This window comes from Boleophthalmus pectinirostris, unplaced genomic scaffold (genome assembly GCF_026225935.1).
Source record: "Boleophthalmus pectinirostris isolate CB_2022bp ecotype Guang Dong unplaced genomic scaffold, ASM2622593v1 HiC_scaffold_9, whole genome shotgun sequence".
Classification (NCBI taxonomy): Eukaryota; Metazoa; Chordata; class Actinopteri; order Gobiiformes; family Gobiidae; genus Boleophthalmus; species Boleophthalmus pectinirostris.
This window is the reverse complement of record NW_026571541.1, coordinates 20,816,598-20,832,708: the sequence shown is the minus strand read 5'-3', so window position 1 is coordinate 20,832,708 and position 16,111 is coordinate 20,816,598. Positions and strand designations below refer to the sequence as shown.

Here is a 16,111-nt window from a genome sequence, read left to right as displayed (position 1 = left end):
ACCCTGCTGCTACATCAAATATCATGCAATCATTAGTGTAATAAGCATGGAAATGTGTTTGCAGATTATCAACACCCCATCCCCTCTGTGTTATCGCGACGGAATCTCTTTGCATGTGCCGCTGTAGCCTTATCTGGTCTAATCTTATTGGAGGACAGGATAGACACCAAAATACAAAGGACAGACCAGATAAGAGGCAAGTGTTTAATGAGTTAATTTAACAAAATGGAATAAAGATGGATAAAGAACAGAAGCAATTACATCAAATTCGGAGTGCTTAACTTGGGTGAACTTTTAATTTATTTTATGTTGAGGACAAGGAGTTGCAGAGGAGTTGAAAGTGTTACGACCTCAGCTGCTGCCTCCTATCTATCAATAGAGCACCCACTGTTTAACCTAAACTCTTCAACCCACAGAGGGACATGTGAAGAAAGCCATTTTTAAAGCAAATGGGGGCTGTATACTTTTCCCAAGCATGGCATAAACGTACAAGCTTGATCTTTGTAAACAGTTCAAATTGGAAACTACAAAACAGAAAAACAGCTCTAGCTTTGTAGTCCCTGTAACGAGTTGCAATGTAATTATGTTGCTTGCAGGCATATTTTGCAATGACATTTTGGCTTTTCTTTTAAATAAATAGATATACATACAGTAAATGAATAAAACATAAGAAATACATCAGGATAACATTTAAATGAACATCATCTGTACCATATTTTATTTGCAGATTTAACTTATTTATATAATATGAAGAATTATAGAAAAACTATTTAGCATTGTATATGGTTTAATAACTGTATATATAATTTGTTTCTGAGAGCATGACCTTAGGTGAACCTACAACCTTGGAGTGAACTGAATCCCATGGACCACCATCATGTCTTCACCATCCACCTCTCCACTAAACTAATGAAGCCTCATTCACTCTCTCCTCAGTTCCTATCCATCCCCTGCTCTGTGCGGACGGTAAAACAGTAACTACAGCTGCTGATTGAGCCTGTAATCCTAGAGAAGAGGCCGGTTCTTCTCTTATTGATCGGACTCCTGGCTTTCCTCTACCTCACTCTGAAGCCACGTATTTGCAGTGAACCATCTGCCGCTGTAGGCCAGATCTTCCACTCCACTCTCCCAACAGAAACAACTAGTGATGCCAGAAATGAGATGCTTCAGTGTTATTGTGTGTATTGCTTGTAGAAAAAAGAAAGTAACTCAGAGCCCTGGGAGCAATTAACTTCAGTTTCCCTCTCGCTTTGCAACAGATCATGTTCAGACAATCTGCTGCTAAATGTGAAAAACAAAACAAACATGAACAATAAAAGCAGCCTTAGAGCACATAATGAAGCTGACATCTCCACTGGCCCACTAATTATGTCAGAGCCAGCAGCTTCTGTGGTTAACTTCATCAGGAAAAATCAAACAGACACACAACCTTCACAGTTAAAAACATTTACATATTAACAACATAATAATGTGCATATTAGGAAGAGAACCTAGAAATACATAACAATCAATGTTCTTCACAATGTAGGCTTTGTATTTCAAATTCAGCAAGATGTCAACTTGAGCTTCCTAACCATTTCAAATTAGCTTAAGGTCTGGAGTATTACAGGATTAAAATAACTATAGTTCATTAAATATTAATGCACGGCTGTAAAAATAAATAAATACAAACCAGGAACAACCCATATAATTATGTAATCAAAGCACTGTTGAGTTTTGTTTCTTTTCTAAATTTCTTTTCTCCAACTTTTTCCTAACAGTTTACAGCCCTGCCGTCTGAAAGCAAAATACAACCTGTGCTTTGCAATATCACAGAAATATCAATATGGTTGATGCAGTAAAAACGGTACATCAACTGACACTGATGCTCACAAGCCTACTGGGATGTGCTCGTGAGCTACAGAAAGAAACAACATTCACAACAGCTCCACTTCAGCGCTAGGAGTCAGGAGCAGTGATTTACACACCCAGATCCCTAGTTGTAATAAGAGTTTTGCACGCCACAGGTGGTTGAAGACTGGGACGCAATCTCCCCATAAGCATAAACAAAACCATAAATTCAAACGCTCGGGATTTAGATATCACAATAACCCCAACATGCCATCTCCACCAGATATCACTCCAAATGTTTGGAGATGACATGTGCGGGAGGAAATATGTGCATGAGTCATTAATATGTGAAATCTGAAAATGTTAATATAGGACATATAAAGCAGTGCAGTTTGATTATAACTTGGGCATCAGTTTTATTGATACACACTCAATATAGAACAAAATGACTCAATTTCACAGAGCAGGTTAAACTAACCTAGAGTTTAAATCCTGATTCAGAGTTACCCTACTACGTTACTGTTTCAGAAACAGGTTTGGAGAGTAGGAGAGGGTTTGGAGAGTGAACAGAGTTTGTCCAAGCCATGATCAATGGATCAAAGAAAAGAGGATACACCATGTCAACAGTAAACAAGAGGCAGCTTCAAATTCCATTTTAGAGGGACAAGAAGTAATGTCACTGTGGACAGGTTAAACTCAGGTGCATTAAAACACCAATATGTATTGTTTTTACACTTGCACTTTTGTAGCTTATCAAGTACTTGTTAAGCATTTTAAGATTTCTCTTTTGGGACAATCGTAAAATACATTGTACATTGTAAATAATGCGTATGAGACTGTGTGGCATTTAACAACTTCATGGTAATTTCAGTCAATTATGCATAACTTAAGGTGACATTATTACCTTCAAATAATCATACTTCCATACTTCTATGAAAGTATAGCATAACATTTGGTTGCTTTGTATAGCACTCTAAAGCTAAAGAGCCTGTATAAGTTTGCTTACTTTGCTTCAAACAACTCAACTTGCCTCTACTGCCTAATGTTTGCCTACAATATAAATGCCAATACACACATTGATTAATGCTGTTTATGCATGTAATCCTCTGCTGAATAATTCACACTACTTTTTATAGAGTACAGCATCAATCACAGACACAGACGCTCCCATCCGCTCCTCTCCATCAAGAAGCTGCCATGACATTAAAAAAAAAAAAAACTTGATATGAAAACGTGTGACATTCTTCAGGCAATGGTAAGAAGGACATAGAGTTAAAGGGTTTTGAAAAGTACATTACAGGGTGATTTTGCATTACTTATCTGAGTAGTTATAGCAGAAAAATTCTAAAGAATTAAAACTTCACTTTATTTTTCCTTTGTATTAAGACATATGCGTGTTCATCCGTTTTCTGTTCTGAGTTTCACGGTCAGTCTGCTGTGTGTCACATGCGGGTCATTTGTGTGGTGCTGTTTAGTATGCAGTGAGGTAAGGGAGAGAGGTCATGTGACAGCCACCCAGAGCCGGGACCCTCAGTGACCCCTGTCTATAATTTATCTCCTGGAAAATGGGGCATATCAAACCCTAGTGTGGCTGCACCCAAAAAGAGGAGACAGAACCTCTTCTCTGTGTTGCATGGTACTCTGACCCTGGATTAAAGCATGTATAGTGCAGAAGCCTCTGGATACGTCACATATTAAATTCTTAAGGTGTCCCAAGAGGGGGTTTGTCAGAGGGACCTTTACTCAGAGATGTGAGAACAGTGGGAAAAAGCCCCATGCTGGTGCTTGGCGATTATACTACTCCTGCACACGCACACACGCGCACGCACACGCACGCACACACACACAAATACTGGGTAGCAATGCTGAATAGCACTGTTTTCATGCAAGTTTTTTGTTGCCTAGAAATGGTTAAAATGAGTGGCAGTACTATTCGTAGACTGACAAGGGAAGAAATAAGAAAAAACAAAGTCTGGATATTAAAATAGTTTTGATGCGTTTTAATGCACATTAGGAATGGAATAGGATCTTGTGCCATAAGATTGCCAATAATAATCCATTGGCGTTATATAGAGCTTTTTTGGACACTCAAAGACACTTGTGAGAATTTTTCTATGGGGCATGAACAAATCTGGGTTAAGGTGAGTTACAGTTCTTTGAGTGGCTGTGCTACAATTCTGGCAAAAATATACAATCAAAATAGATCAAAAAGTGAACCGAGAAAATTATATCAAAATAATAATAATAATAATAATATAATAATAATTATTAATTATTATTATTATTATTATTATTATTATTATTATTATTATTATTATTATTATTATTAATTAATAATAATAATAATAATAATAATAATAATAATAATAATAATAATAATGTTATTATTATTATTATTAGATGTCTGCTAAACAGTTAAGAAGGCCAGTTTAACACATGCATAAAATAATGATATTTTCCTATTGTTCCAGCTATAAACAGAAGTACAGTTGTGAATGATGTGTGATTATGGAGAGTTAGGAAAGGAGGAGGCCTTGAGGAGCCTCCAACTGCAGGTGTTTAGCTCCATTGCACAGGGTTTACTAGCAATGTTGATATCAAAGTCTGAGTTGGCGTGCACATGTGCATCTATGTTAATGAAGAATAAAGAAGAAGGGATTGTCAGACAGAACGTACCAGATGTTCCAGTCCTTTGGATTTGATGCTCCCAGGGTCTCTGAAACACAAAAACACATTTCCTTCAATTCAAATAAAGTGCTGACACAATAACATTTAAGAAAAGGTTGATTTTAGCAGAGGCACAGCCACAAAGCTCAGAAATTTAACAAAGTCATGAAAAATGTGTGAATCATTTTTAGATATGTAATCACACACAAGTCAGAAAGTAATATTATTTCCACTGAACAATATAGCAATTATAATGCATGAAGAAATTTTACTTCAGTCAAAAGAATTACTTTAATTATTGTTTACATTTCACTTAAATGTGTGATGTGTTGGTGTTTGTGCACAACAGACTGAGGTTAACTACATTTGCCACCCCACTGCTTGCAGTCATAATAATAATTTTAAAACTACAGAGACAAAACTGGGAGCTTATTATCTGTGAATTAATAAAAAATGTTTGCATGATTATCTGGGTAGAAATAGAGGAGGGGGGAGAGGGCGGTCTGTTTTAACTGAGCAAATTGGCAGTAAATAATAGATGCAATTTTGGCGCATTTTACATTTGCAGCTCTGGAAATCTGAAGATCAAGAAAACACAAACCCCTAAGCCCCCACCATCTAACTGTGCCCCCCATTACTGACAACTGCAGCCTGTCCAGGGCTGTGCTGTGTCTATGTGTGCAGAGAGAGAGAGAAGCTTATCGACAGGCTTCAGTCGCTAATGCAGCCAGCAGCATCATAGTGTAAATCTACACCATCGCTAAAATTACATACTGTCTAATCCATCCCACTCCAGCGCCCTTCTTCTTCCTACATCCATCCATCTATCCTGCAGACAGGCCGTGTGCAGTGTGACCACAGAGTGAGTCTTCATGTGCTGTCTACATTACACAATAATGCTATAATCACATAACAGCCATAATAAGTATAAACATTTGTACTGTACAGAAAATGCCAATGGAGACAAAAGGTCATAAAGTCCGCAGTGATTTTGTTTGTTTATTGTGTGCTCTGTCAATGAGCCACAGACAAGTCAACCACTTAAGGCAAACTTCATCTAGCTGTAATTACATTACATTGTGACAAACACCCCGCCACATTCATTATACATGATGGGCCCCGGCATCCAGACAGCAAGACATTTGTTACCGTGGTGACAGTGTGTGTAATCCACTAATGAAGCACAATTAGTGAGAAACAATCTAACACAAGGAGCACGTGGTGTCTGAGATCCTCTCCTCCACTCACTTCAGCTTTTTACTTCCCTTTCTCCTTATATTTTTCAAATGTTACTTTCACAACACAAATTAATTATGCATTTAATTTTCCCTTTTAACATCATCAAGAGCGGGCAGTCCTGTAATGTCCACACCGGGGCCAAAGGGATCACTCTATCCATTAGTCGTGCATGGCCAACTTGCACACACACAGCGTTTCACATCCTCATCTCTCCTTTCAAAACATCATATAATCTGCCCAAGTCTTCAGGGACCAAGCATTTCTTCCCTCCTTATCTCCCTTTCCTCTCTCTCCCTTCCTCTGTTCGCTGCGCCTTCAACACAGCATTGATTTCTGAATTACGCCACAATATTAAATAATTAATATACTTGCCATGATTGATGTTTTGCATTAGGCCAATATTAGGTTATCAATCAAAATCCACTTGGTTTAATGTAATAATATTGAAAATGTGTCAGTGCCTGTTCATCCAATTTGTAGTGGAGGCAGGCCAGATAGTAATGGTGGTGTAGCACAAGGCCTCAGAGACACAGTGGCCTGCTTACAACAGCCATAGGAGAGCAGTATGAACAGCCAGAGACACAGCAGGAGGAAGACTAAACTGTTAATCTTACTGTAAAAAAAACATAATTATAATAACAGCTATTGTATTTCAAAATATATAAAATGATTCAGGTTTAAATAAATCTGATTTTTTTTTTTTTTTTTTTTTTTTTTTAAATCAGGCATATAATTTTTTGGCTTCTCTTTTGCAGGTCTTGAATCTGGATTGGGGACCAACCTGTCGAGAGTTGGATTAGAGGAGAGTCAATTGGTAGTGCAGCGCCAACCCTCAGCAGCCCAATATTTTCTCCATAGAGTGAAATAAAAAGAAACTGCTCATGTTCACCGACAGGGCGCCTGCAGCTTTCAAAAAGGTTGGAACTTGAGGAGATTATTATTATAAACTTCTCAGTTCTCAGTTCAATATCCCTCAGAATCAGAATTACTTTTATTCATCCCCAAGGGGAAATTCCTTTTGTTACAGACATGCCGACCAGCAGAAGAAATAGTGTTACAGTGCATGATCGGTGGGCCACACTTGCTAACAACCTAAGCAGCTACAATTGGCTACATAAAATTGGCCACAATTGAGCACAGATCCTTTTTCTCTCACCTCTATAGTCTGATCTGTATCCTCTCAGTCATGTTCAACAACACTGCTGTACATTAGCCACAGACAAGTAAGAGTAATGGTCTGTTGTTCAAAGAAAACAAATCATTTAACTAATCACATCTAGTCAATACCATCCAACTAAAACAGCTCCATTGCTCTTTTTAACAGACACACCTCTCCATGTTTCTCTCCCAAACCTCTTTTACCCATTCCTTTTGTATGTGCCTTTTGTTTTATACAAAGATCCCTAAACTGTTGCTGTCTCTTACCTCATCCCATTCTCTGTATTTTTCTCTCTCCAAATGACCCACAATGCCAGTCTGCCCCCACTACCCCCCACCCGCCCTCTCGCACTCACTCCCACCTTCCCAAATCCAGCCTGCGCTCATGGACAATTAATTACCGCGGTGGTGCCAGATGAGTTGTCATTTGTGGTCAGGTTTCTGATAATTACGTTAGGTCTTCAGGTGCCTCTCGGATGCCCTTCTTTTCCCCCTGGTGTGCTCTCCCTTTTCTTATTCTTCCTCCCTTTACTTGATCCCCCCCACCTCTTTGACATGGCAGAGATGAATATCTTCAGTCAGTGAATGGAGGCGACACAGGGACTTAAAATGCAGAGGCAGTCATTTGATTTCCAGCTAACAGAGGTGCCCATTAGCCCAGCACTCATCAGCCATGCATTACCTCTTGGGCAGAGCACGATCCTATGTGAACACGCACTTTAACCCTTTGACTCAACACTGGCCATTTCGACTTGATCAAACTATTGAGCATATCTTAATGTCTATGGGTCACAAACTCACGTCAATAAATACGTATCATCACTGGATCTATATGAAAACTAAAGCACTGAGCGTTTTCCCCCTGAATTTAAGTTTGAAATTTTAATATTGTGACAGGAGTACAACCAACTAGCCCTGTCATGATAACATATTAATATGCGCGATATTGATGAACTACTGTAAATACAGACGAGATTATTCAATTTATGCCACTGACACAAACCCTAAGGCAGATTAATACCACAAAACCTATCCTAAATCTACAATATTGTCAAAAAATCTTGAACTGCAATCAATAAACAGCAGAATGAAACACTTTAGTACTACTCTGCATCTATAATGAGTCATAGAAATCAGTAATTCAACCTGTCTCAAATCTTATCATATAGCCAAAAAACAACCAAAAATCCCCAGTTGTGCAAAGAAAATGTACACACGATAAATACTGACCACAAAAAAGTCTTGTTCTAATTATCCTGACAGGCCTACAGTCAATAACAATCAATCAATATATCTCACTAATGCATTTTCTAGATATTTTTGTATGAATAACAATAAAACCAACAGACTATTTTAAGAGTGAAGAGCAGAGGGAACTACATTCTCCTCAGTCGCCTTGTTAAGCGTGTCACAGAGCATTCATATGTTGTTTGACTGCTAGATAGAATGGCAGGCATATTTATTAAAGAGTCAATGTGATGAGGACCTCTCATTGTCACATATCAGGTACACAAAATACACAACCTGCATCACTGACATGCAACTGTTACGCTGTTTAATAGAAGGCAAAGCTTGATATTCGCACAATAGTTTAGTCTAGTCTTCCCCAATAGGCCCGATCGCCATTTCCACAGCTCTGTACTAACAACACTGCCAATTGAAAGCATATTACGATGTGTAGAGGAGGAGAGGAGGAGTGTTGGGGCGTCAAAGGGGGGGGGGCAACATAGACTAGGTCAATGCATTTTATGTAACTGCAAACGTACATGAACACAACTATTACACAAACTGCCAGTCTTTTCAAGAGTAGGAGTGTGGGGTGGGGGATATGTTAGTATAATCCGAAAATGGAGGGGAAAAGCCATCCATTAAAACGAATTCAGCACTTTATGTTTCTCTCAGGGAGGGTTAAGTGCAGTCAATAAAATATCAGAACCTACAGGACAACAGTGATTTTTCACAGGCCTTTTCATAAAAGGAACTCTCACAGAAGGTACTTAGAAAACTTCAGTATTTTGTAGTAGTTATTTAAAAGCTCACTAATGTTGCAATAGTTATATTTGATGAAACGTTGGGCTGTAGCCTTTGTCATTTAATTAATTAAATCGATCAGTGGTGTCTTAGTTGACCCAATTTTTCATTGGTAGACTTTTTAATTAAAGGGACAGTTCAGAATTTTGGACATAGGGCCTCATTTCCTAGTGAGCCAGAGTGTTGGAGATGTGTGGGGACATTGTTTTTAAATATTCCATCCAGTCCTTGTATTTGCAGAGGTCGCTGGTGCTATGCTAGTTAGCCTGCCACTAAAAACAGGCTTCCCACTTCACAAAGCATCCAAAGCAAATCTATTATTACACCAGACTGTTGATGTAAATGTCTGTGTCGACAGAATCATTTTAGAAGTAAAACCAACACTGCATTTGCAGGATTTATGTCTGAGCAGCAGCAGTGAGTTGATAGAAAGCTTGGCAGTGGTGGACTGATATATGAAAAAATAGTCCCTCAACATGAGACAATTCATGCGATGCAAGGTTAGTTTTATTTCAAACATTATTCTATCAACACATACATTAGATAATAATAGTTTTGCCTCAGGTGCTTTGTGGAGTGGGTAAGACTGTTTTTAGTGGCAGGCTAACTATGGCCATTGACATGTGCTAGCCTAGCACCAGTGACCTCTGCAAACACAAGGACTGGGTGGAATATTTTTAAAAAGTGTCTCTAACACTCTGGCTAACTAGGAAATGAGCAAGAAGTGCAGGGAGTTAGCTAGAGTTTTGGGAGTGACTGAACAATTTAATCTGCCTTTTCACTTTCCATGCTGTTTACTGGTTGGTACGTCTCTGAATACATAGTTGTTTTTGGTAAGCTTCAGATCATTTTAAAGCTTTTGTCAGTGCTATACCACATTCCCACTTAATTGCGTATACAGTATGAACCCAAAAGTAATCCACAATGTGTAAGTTATGTGTGTGTAGTTTGTAAGTCTGCTAGAAATGTTCATAATAATGCAGGGATAGGCTCCAGTCCCCAAAAAGCCTGTACTTGACTCAACAGGCTGTCCTTCACTGCCACTTGTTTAAATGCCCAATAATTAATGTGTCATTGGCCAGCCCATGCTACAACCTACTGAGACCACACAACCAGCTCTGAGCTGCCGAGAAAAGAATGTTCGGACCAACTTTTAAAGTAAATTGACTTTCTTTTGAGCACAGGACACAGAGAGAGAGGTACAAAAGCAAAAGAGCAATCAATTTCCCTGTGGTTTCTTCAATAGCCAGCGCTCTTTTCATTCCTCCCAATTAGACCTGCTCCTAATCAGAGAAATACCTCTCCATTATTTAGACCTAGACAATGACGTTCCAATATTTCTGCTTCATCCCAAACTCTCTAGATTGCAGTAGTGGTACACAAAGAATAAAGGCACAAGCTCTCCAGCAGGGGGAGGGTGCTTGTTTCAAAATCACATGTGGAAATCTTTTGGCTCTCCTTGTGCCCCCTGAAAAACTGATGGGGAACAATGGTGGCCCAGCACAGCATCTGTCATGGCACAATATAAAAAGATGATCTTGGCACAGAATGGACGACAAAAACAGGGAGAGGGAAGGGGGGAAAGGAGGGGAGGATCGGGCGAGAGGTAATTCATTTGCAAATCAGGCCCTGGCGCTCAGGTCTATTTCAAGCTGCCAGTGGGTGCCAGGAGTTAACAAGGTAATCAGTTTCAATCCTGCCCTTCAATTGTACATCACACCCTCATCGTGACAATATGCAACCCTTTCTATAGGGGCAAAAGGGGGAAATAGCAATCTGGCACGGACACAGTTTGTGCACGATACTACCACACACCTGAAGACATGCCGTGCAAACGTGATATTGCTCTGTTACACTGTCTGAGATGGGAAAAACGTAAAACCAGAGATTATTGCCTGTATACACTATTGTGAGAAATATAAATAAGAAAATAACATCTCCTTCAATCAAGTAAAATCGGTGCGTTAAGGATACTAATAAAGCAAGAGCAAAGCAAGAGCTCTGTGATAATAGAAGTATTTTTGTGGTATACTGCGTCACTAGATTGCCTTATACTGTAATAGGAAATCTAACTGTTGTAGAAATGTCCAAATTTATCAATTAAACTTATGTATGGATTACATAAACAGATCTTCCAGAACAGAGATCGCTCATGATCCTCTGATCAGGCTAAACAACTTTAAATAGTTAATTAATAGTGCGTAGGAAAGACAACCAAAAACACACATATTAAGTGGTCATGTGCTTGTTTAACTGCCTCTTGTTCCCCAATTATTTGCAAACAAACACAACGTGACAGCAGCAACAAGGACAATGGAGCTTTTGACCCTAAACGTGGTGTGTGCAAAATAGCAGAAAAGAAAGCAGCAAGCTAAACCTGTCCTAATCCTTTCTTCCTCTCCTGTCTATTTAGCCTGTGTCAGCTGTAACCGGCTGGCTGAGAGGCAGTTAGCCCCGGTTAGCCACTCATCTGCATAATCAATATGACAACCTTATTTTTCCAATGCAAACAGGATTTCAGTGTGAGCTGTGAGTGTGTATGTGTGTGTGTGCTTTCCTGTGTGCCCACTCTGCTCCTGGCCAGCCTCAGTCATGGCCCTCTTTAGCCTTAATTAGATTAGCCGCGATTATCCCAGCTCTACCTTACAAGTGTACGGGCGGGATAAAGTGCCCACAAAGGCTGGCCTGTCACACGGCCTGGGCTCTGGTGCGCAGGTTATCAGGGTCCGGAGAGACACACCGCCGCACATTGTTATTCATATCATCCACACTGCGTTTTTTTTTTTAATGCCGCCTTCCTCACTTCTCTTCAACCTGTCTTTATAAATCTGTGGTGTGGCTGGCATAATCAGTCTCTTTTCCCCAGCTTTCTGTCTGTCTGTCCGTCAGAAGACAAAAAAAACAAGATGGCCTCAAGCGTTTGCAGTCTGGCCAACAGGGAAAGACACCAGGACGGAGTGGGGTACACGGAGAAAAGTACAAAAGAAAGGTTAACACAAGACTTGAACTCATGCAAGTAGACAAGCAAACATCTGTGTCTAGCTGCATCAGATTCAACCTACATTTTATTTAGGTTTTCCAAATCTGGAGTCACTGTCTGTCTCCAGATGATGATATGACAAGATTTTACCCTGATGCCTTCACAACACTCTGCATATATCCAGCTGGAGCACTAGCACAATACCAAGAAAGAAAAAGAAAAAGTGATAGTTCTTTCTGACATTTAGCAAAGGGAAAATGTTGGCCAAGACATCTAAAGACCATGTCAAATTTATTTTTGCTGCATTTAAACATTAGAATAAATATTTATAACGCCATCTTCACAATGATGCATTATTTAAAGATATTTAGATGCAATCAGAGAAAAGCCACAAAAACATAAACTGACTAAATGTGAGGCATTCATCATTCTGATAATATTTGTTTGAAAATTTAACAGGGTGATTTACTTTGCTGCTCAAACTGGTGAATACACCATTTTTCCAAACTAAAACTCAAATATTTCAGCTGCTCTGTATCAGTGTGTGTGAGTGGATTAGACAGCACTGCCTTGTGTTTAAACACAAATGTACAGTTTCCACGCAAAATAAACTCTTCATAATGAAGGACAGAGATGCTATTTTGGCAGCTCTCAAAGACAAAAATTACATGAAAATGAAATTAAAATGTGCTTTCCTCTATTGCAAAACATTACCTAAATACCTTTACCTGTCCTACTGGAGGAGAAGTAGCAGCAGCAATAGAGTCTGGTTAAAGTTAAACATTAATAGGTATGTCTTTTATTCATCAATCCCCATAACAATCTCATCTTTGAACTGTCCTTCCTACAACTGATTCAACAACTCACCCATAAGACAGCCTGAGAGGTAAGACTAGGATAAGACTGGAAAACAACATTTCTGTCACTTTGTCTACAAGCAATTTTACATAACCTCCTGAATCTGAATGGGCCTATCTAGTTTAGTGCTGGTAACCTGCTGCTTATAATCCTGTCTGGATCCTCGTCTGATCCATAAAGCTGAGCAGCTACTTCCAACACTAGTCAGGCCTGCCACCACAAGCTTCTGTGGCCCTGAAATAAGCAACAAGGAGAGGGAAAGTGCGTAAGGTAAAGAGGAGGGAAGAGGAGGGAAGAGGAGGGAAGAGGAGAGAAGAGGAGAGGAGCAGGGTAATTGGATTGGAGGGATCTTCTATTTGGCCCAGTCTGGTCTCTGTCATCGCGCTCCAGGCCTGGCTTCTCTCAGTGCCCACAGAAGGCAGCAAAAAACATCAACACACTCTCACACAAGTCTGTTACAGTGGAGTTTGGTGTGTGCCTACTGCTTTAACTACTGGGTAAATGGTTAAACAGATTACAGAGCACACTAAGTGGATTGTCACAGTGCTCTATCGCTCGCTCAGGGTGTCTCTCCTGCGATTAAAAGTGGCCAGATTTTTTTTCTCTCTCTTCCTCTCTCCCTCCCTCGCTCGCTCTTTCTCCCTCTCTCCAGCATTTGCCCACTGACTCATGCCTGTATCAGGGACAGACAGGTCGTTCAAGAAGCCCCAACAGAAAAACATTATTCTATTTTTTGTCAAAATATTTGACTTTTAAACCTTTTCAAACTGGATCAATTCAGATATAATAAAATGATAAAGTTAGTCCATTGAGCCCCATCAGTTTAACAAGACTTAATCTGATAATATATTACAGACCACAGGGACATTCCAAACCATATTTGTGTATTCAAAAATGTAAGTGCAAGTTATTAATATTATTAGGATTATTATAAATGGAGAACAGAAAATATCAACTATTTTAAAATGTTGTTTTACAATGCGGATGTAAAACAAGTCTCAATTAGTTGTCAGTGTGGATTAAATAAATGTACTGTATGTCTGTGCACATCAAAGTCTATTTATCAAGGTCCCATGGCTGACATTTCTCCATCCTTCTATCCAATTTTTGTTTATTATCTTTGCTGTAAAGAAGTAGCTAATGATTGCATACAGCCATGGGCCAAAACCTGTCCAGCTGCCTCTCTCTCAGTCTGTGGGGATGTATGCACTCACTGTCCACCCGCTATATGTGGGCACCTCTCCTCCCAGCCCCCACTCAAGCAACATACAACATCTCGGTTTGCTCGTCTTGCTCCTGGCCACCACTCTAATGCGCACACACTTTTACCACTCATTGATTTAAGTCAATGTGAGTGTATCCTAACCTTCTGAGGACATTGTTTGATGTACCTCCACTGAACTAGCTCCCAAAGCCAGACACAGCCTACAGACTTGGTGTGAGTATATTATGGACCACACCAGCCAGCGGTCCTGTCCACACACCACCCATACAGACTCCCAACAGACTAGCAAAATGCCCCGGGCACAGGCTATGCACACACAAGCACACATAAACTCATTTCTCTGTGTATTACCTCCACTAATGAGCTGTTAGATGTTCAACAGAGGCAAAGAAGCCGACTACTGTTTCCTTAGAGTCACTGCTCAGTCAATGTTAGTGTGCGTCTTGGGTCTTGTAATAGTTTTCTCTTTGCCTCTCAGCGTCTTCAGCTTGTGGAGGTTAAGGCTGAGCGTCGGAGCAGAGCTAGCCAAACCAAGGCCCGCGGGTGCAGCTGGGACCCCTATGGTGAGCCTGGGTTTTGTTTATCACGTCAAGGGAAAAACAAAGTAATGAGGGGAATTACCAAACAATCACATTTACAGAGCGAGAACTGAGCGGGCAGGCTTGAGTAGACTCTAGTGTCAGAGAAGAGTCTTTGTGAAACGTTTAAACGATTTTAAAATCTGGTGTGCAAACAGTGGAGGTTCACAAAAAGGCACTTTTTTCGAGTATGTTTTCAAGCTTGACATGGAGAATAATTCTAAATCACTTTTCAGACTTCTGTCATTCTTGAGAAAGAGATCAAATTATAAAATTAAAACTATTTTATCATTTAATTGACTTAATTTTGAACCCATTAGGCTACCAGAAATATTATATTCAAAAGGAAAGATAGCTGCGCTTTGCACCCATTTCATACTCAAATGACATGCAATTGAGTCTCGTGGACCACTGCTCCTCTGGTGACCCAGTGCAGACAAGAAGTTCAGCCTAATTGGACAGACCTCTCTTCTATTGAGGATGTAGAGAGGATGAAGCCAGCCCACGTTCTTCCACTGCCCACCCTCTAATGAAAGAAAGCAGCGGTCATCACACCTGAGGGACAGGGCTAAGGTCTTTATAAACCAGACAAACGCTTTTATGGAGTTTGGAAAATGTGGCACAGACAGCCAAAGGAAAGCAGTTTCATTTAGTGAATTAGCAGGTGTTTTACCCAGCCCTGAAAAAGTAGCCCTGATTGTACTCCATCCATAGCCCAGAAATATTCCTCAAAGCTTAATCAAAGCCTGAACCACTCCAGCATTTAATGATGCCAACGCATTTAAAACACTGAGTAGTAATTAAAAATATTTTTAAACATGTTGTATCCAGTGGAGAAAGAGCCATCTGTTAACTTGAGTTTCTAGGTTTCTGCTCATTAATTACAGGTGGGAATTGGGTTGGAACATCAGGTGGAGATTGCTGTTACATTCAAATGATACTTCTGTCATTGGCTGCCGGAGGGAAACGGTGCACTTGTTCACATAGCACTGAGACTGTTTCTCAGACGTTGATTAAATAAGAGTCAAAATGATATTAACCAAAGTAACCCTGACCGGTGTGAAAGCCCAGGGATTACATTACAACAAGTGTGGGTCTGCTGTCTGCAGATCAGTATTTAGTGCCTTTCATTTATTTCTTATGATTACGGATAGTTCACATGATAAAATAAAAAATGACAAATATAAATAATAATTTGTAATAGTCTTAATACTGAGGGTCCAAAATTTTATTGCTCATAAAATGCACAGTATATTCATTGGTTATGAACTTCTGGATTGTGTTTGTAATTGACTTGCTTCCTATCGGCTGTATTAGACAAGGCAAATCCAGCCTCCTAAGGTTGAACAGTCTGACAAAACATATACCCTGACCCTGAAATGCACACTTAGCCCCTGCCATTTTTTGAAAAAAGGCAGCAAGATCTCTTAACAAGTGCTTGTCTTTTTCAATAAATTTTGCATGAAAACATGGTGCTGGAGCAGCACGCAGCCTGCTGTCATACTAGAGGAGTGTTAAATGTTTAATGACGACAACACCACATGC

The 16,111-nt window shown here is 39.7% G+C and overlaps 1 protein-coding gene across 1 annotated transcript in view; it reads right to left on the bottom strand.

Annotated features, from left to right (window-relative positions):
- rsrc1 (arginine/serine-rich coiled-coil 1) overlaps positions 1-16,111 on the bottom strand; it is an 81,426-nt gene that overhangs the window by 49,033 nt on the left and 16,282 nt on the right. Inside the window, exon 5 of the mRNA XM_055166688.1 lies at positions 4,507-4,546. Within this exon, the coding sequence (XP_055022663.1) occupies positions 4,507-4,546 (40 nt within the window). The remainder of the gene's footprint in view (positions 1-4,506; positions 4,547-16,111) is intronic.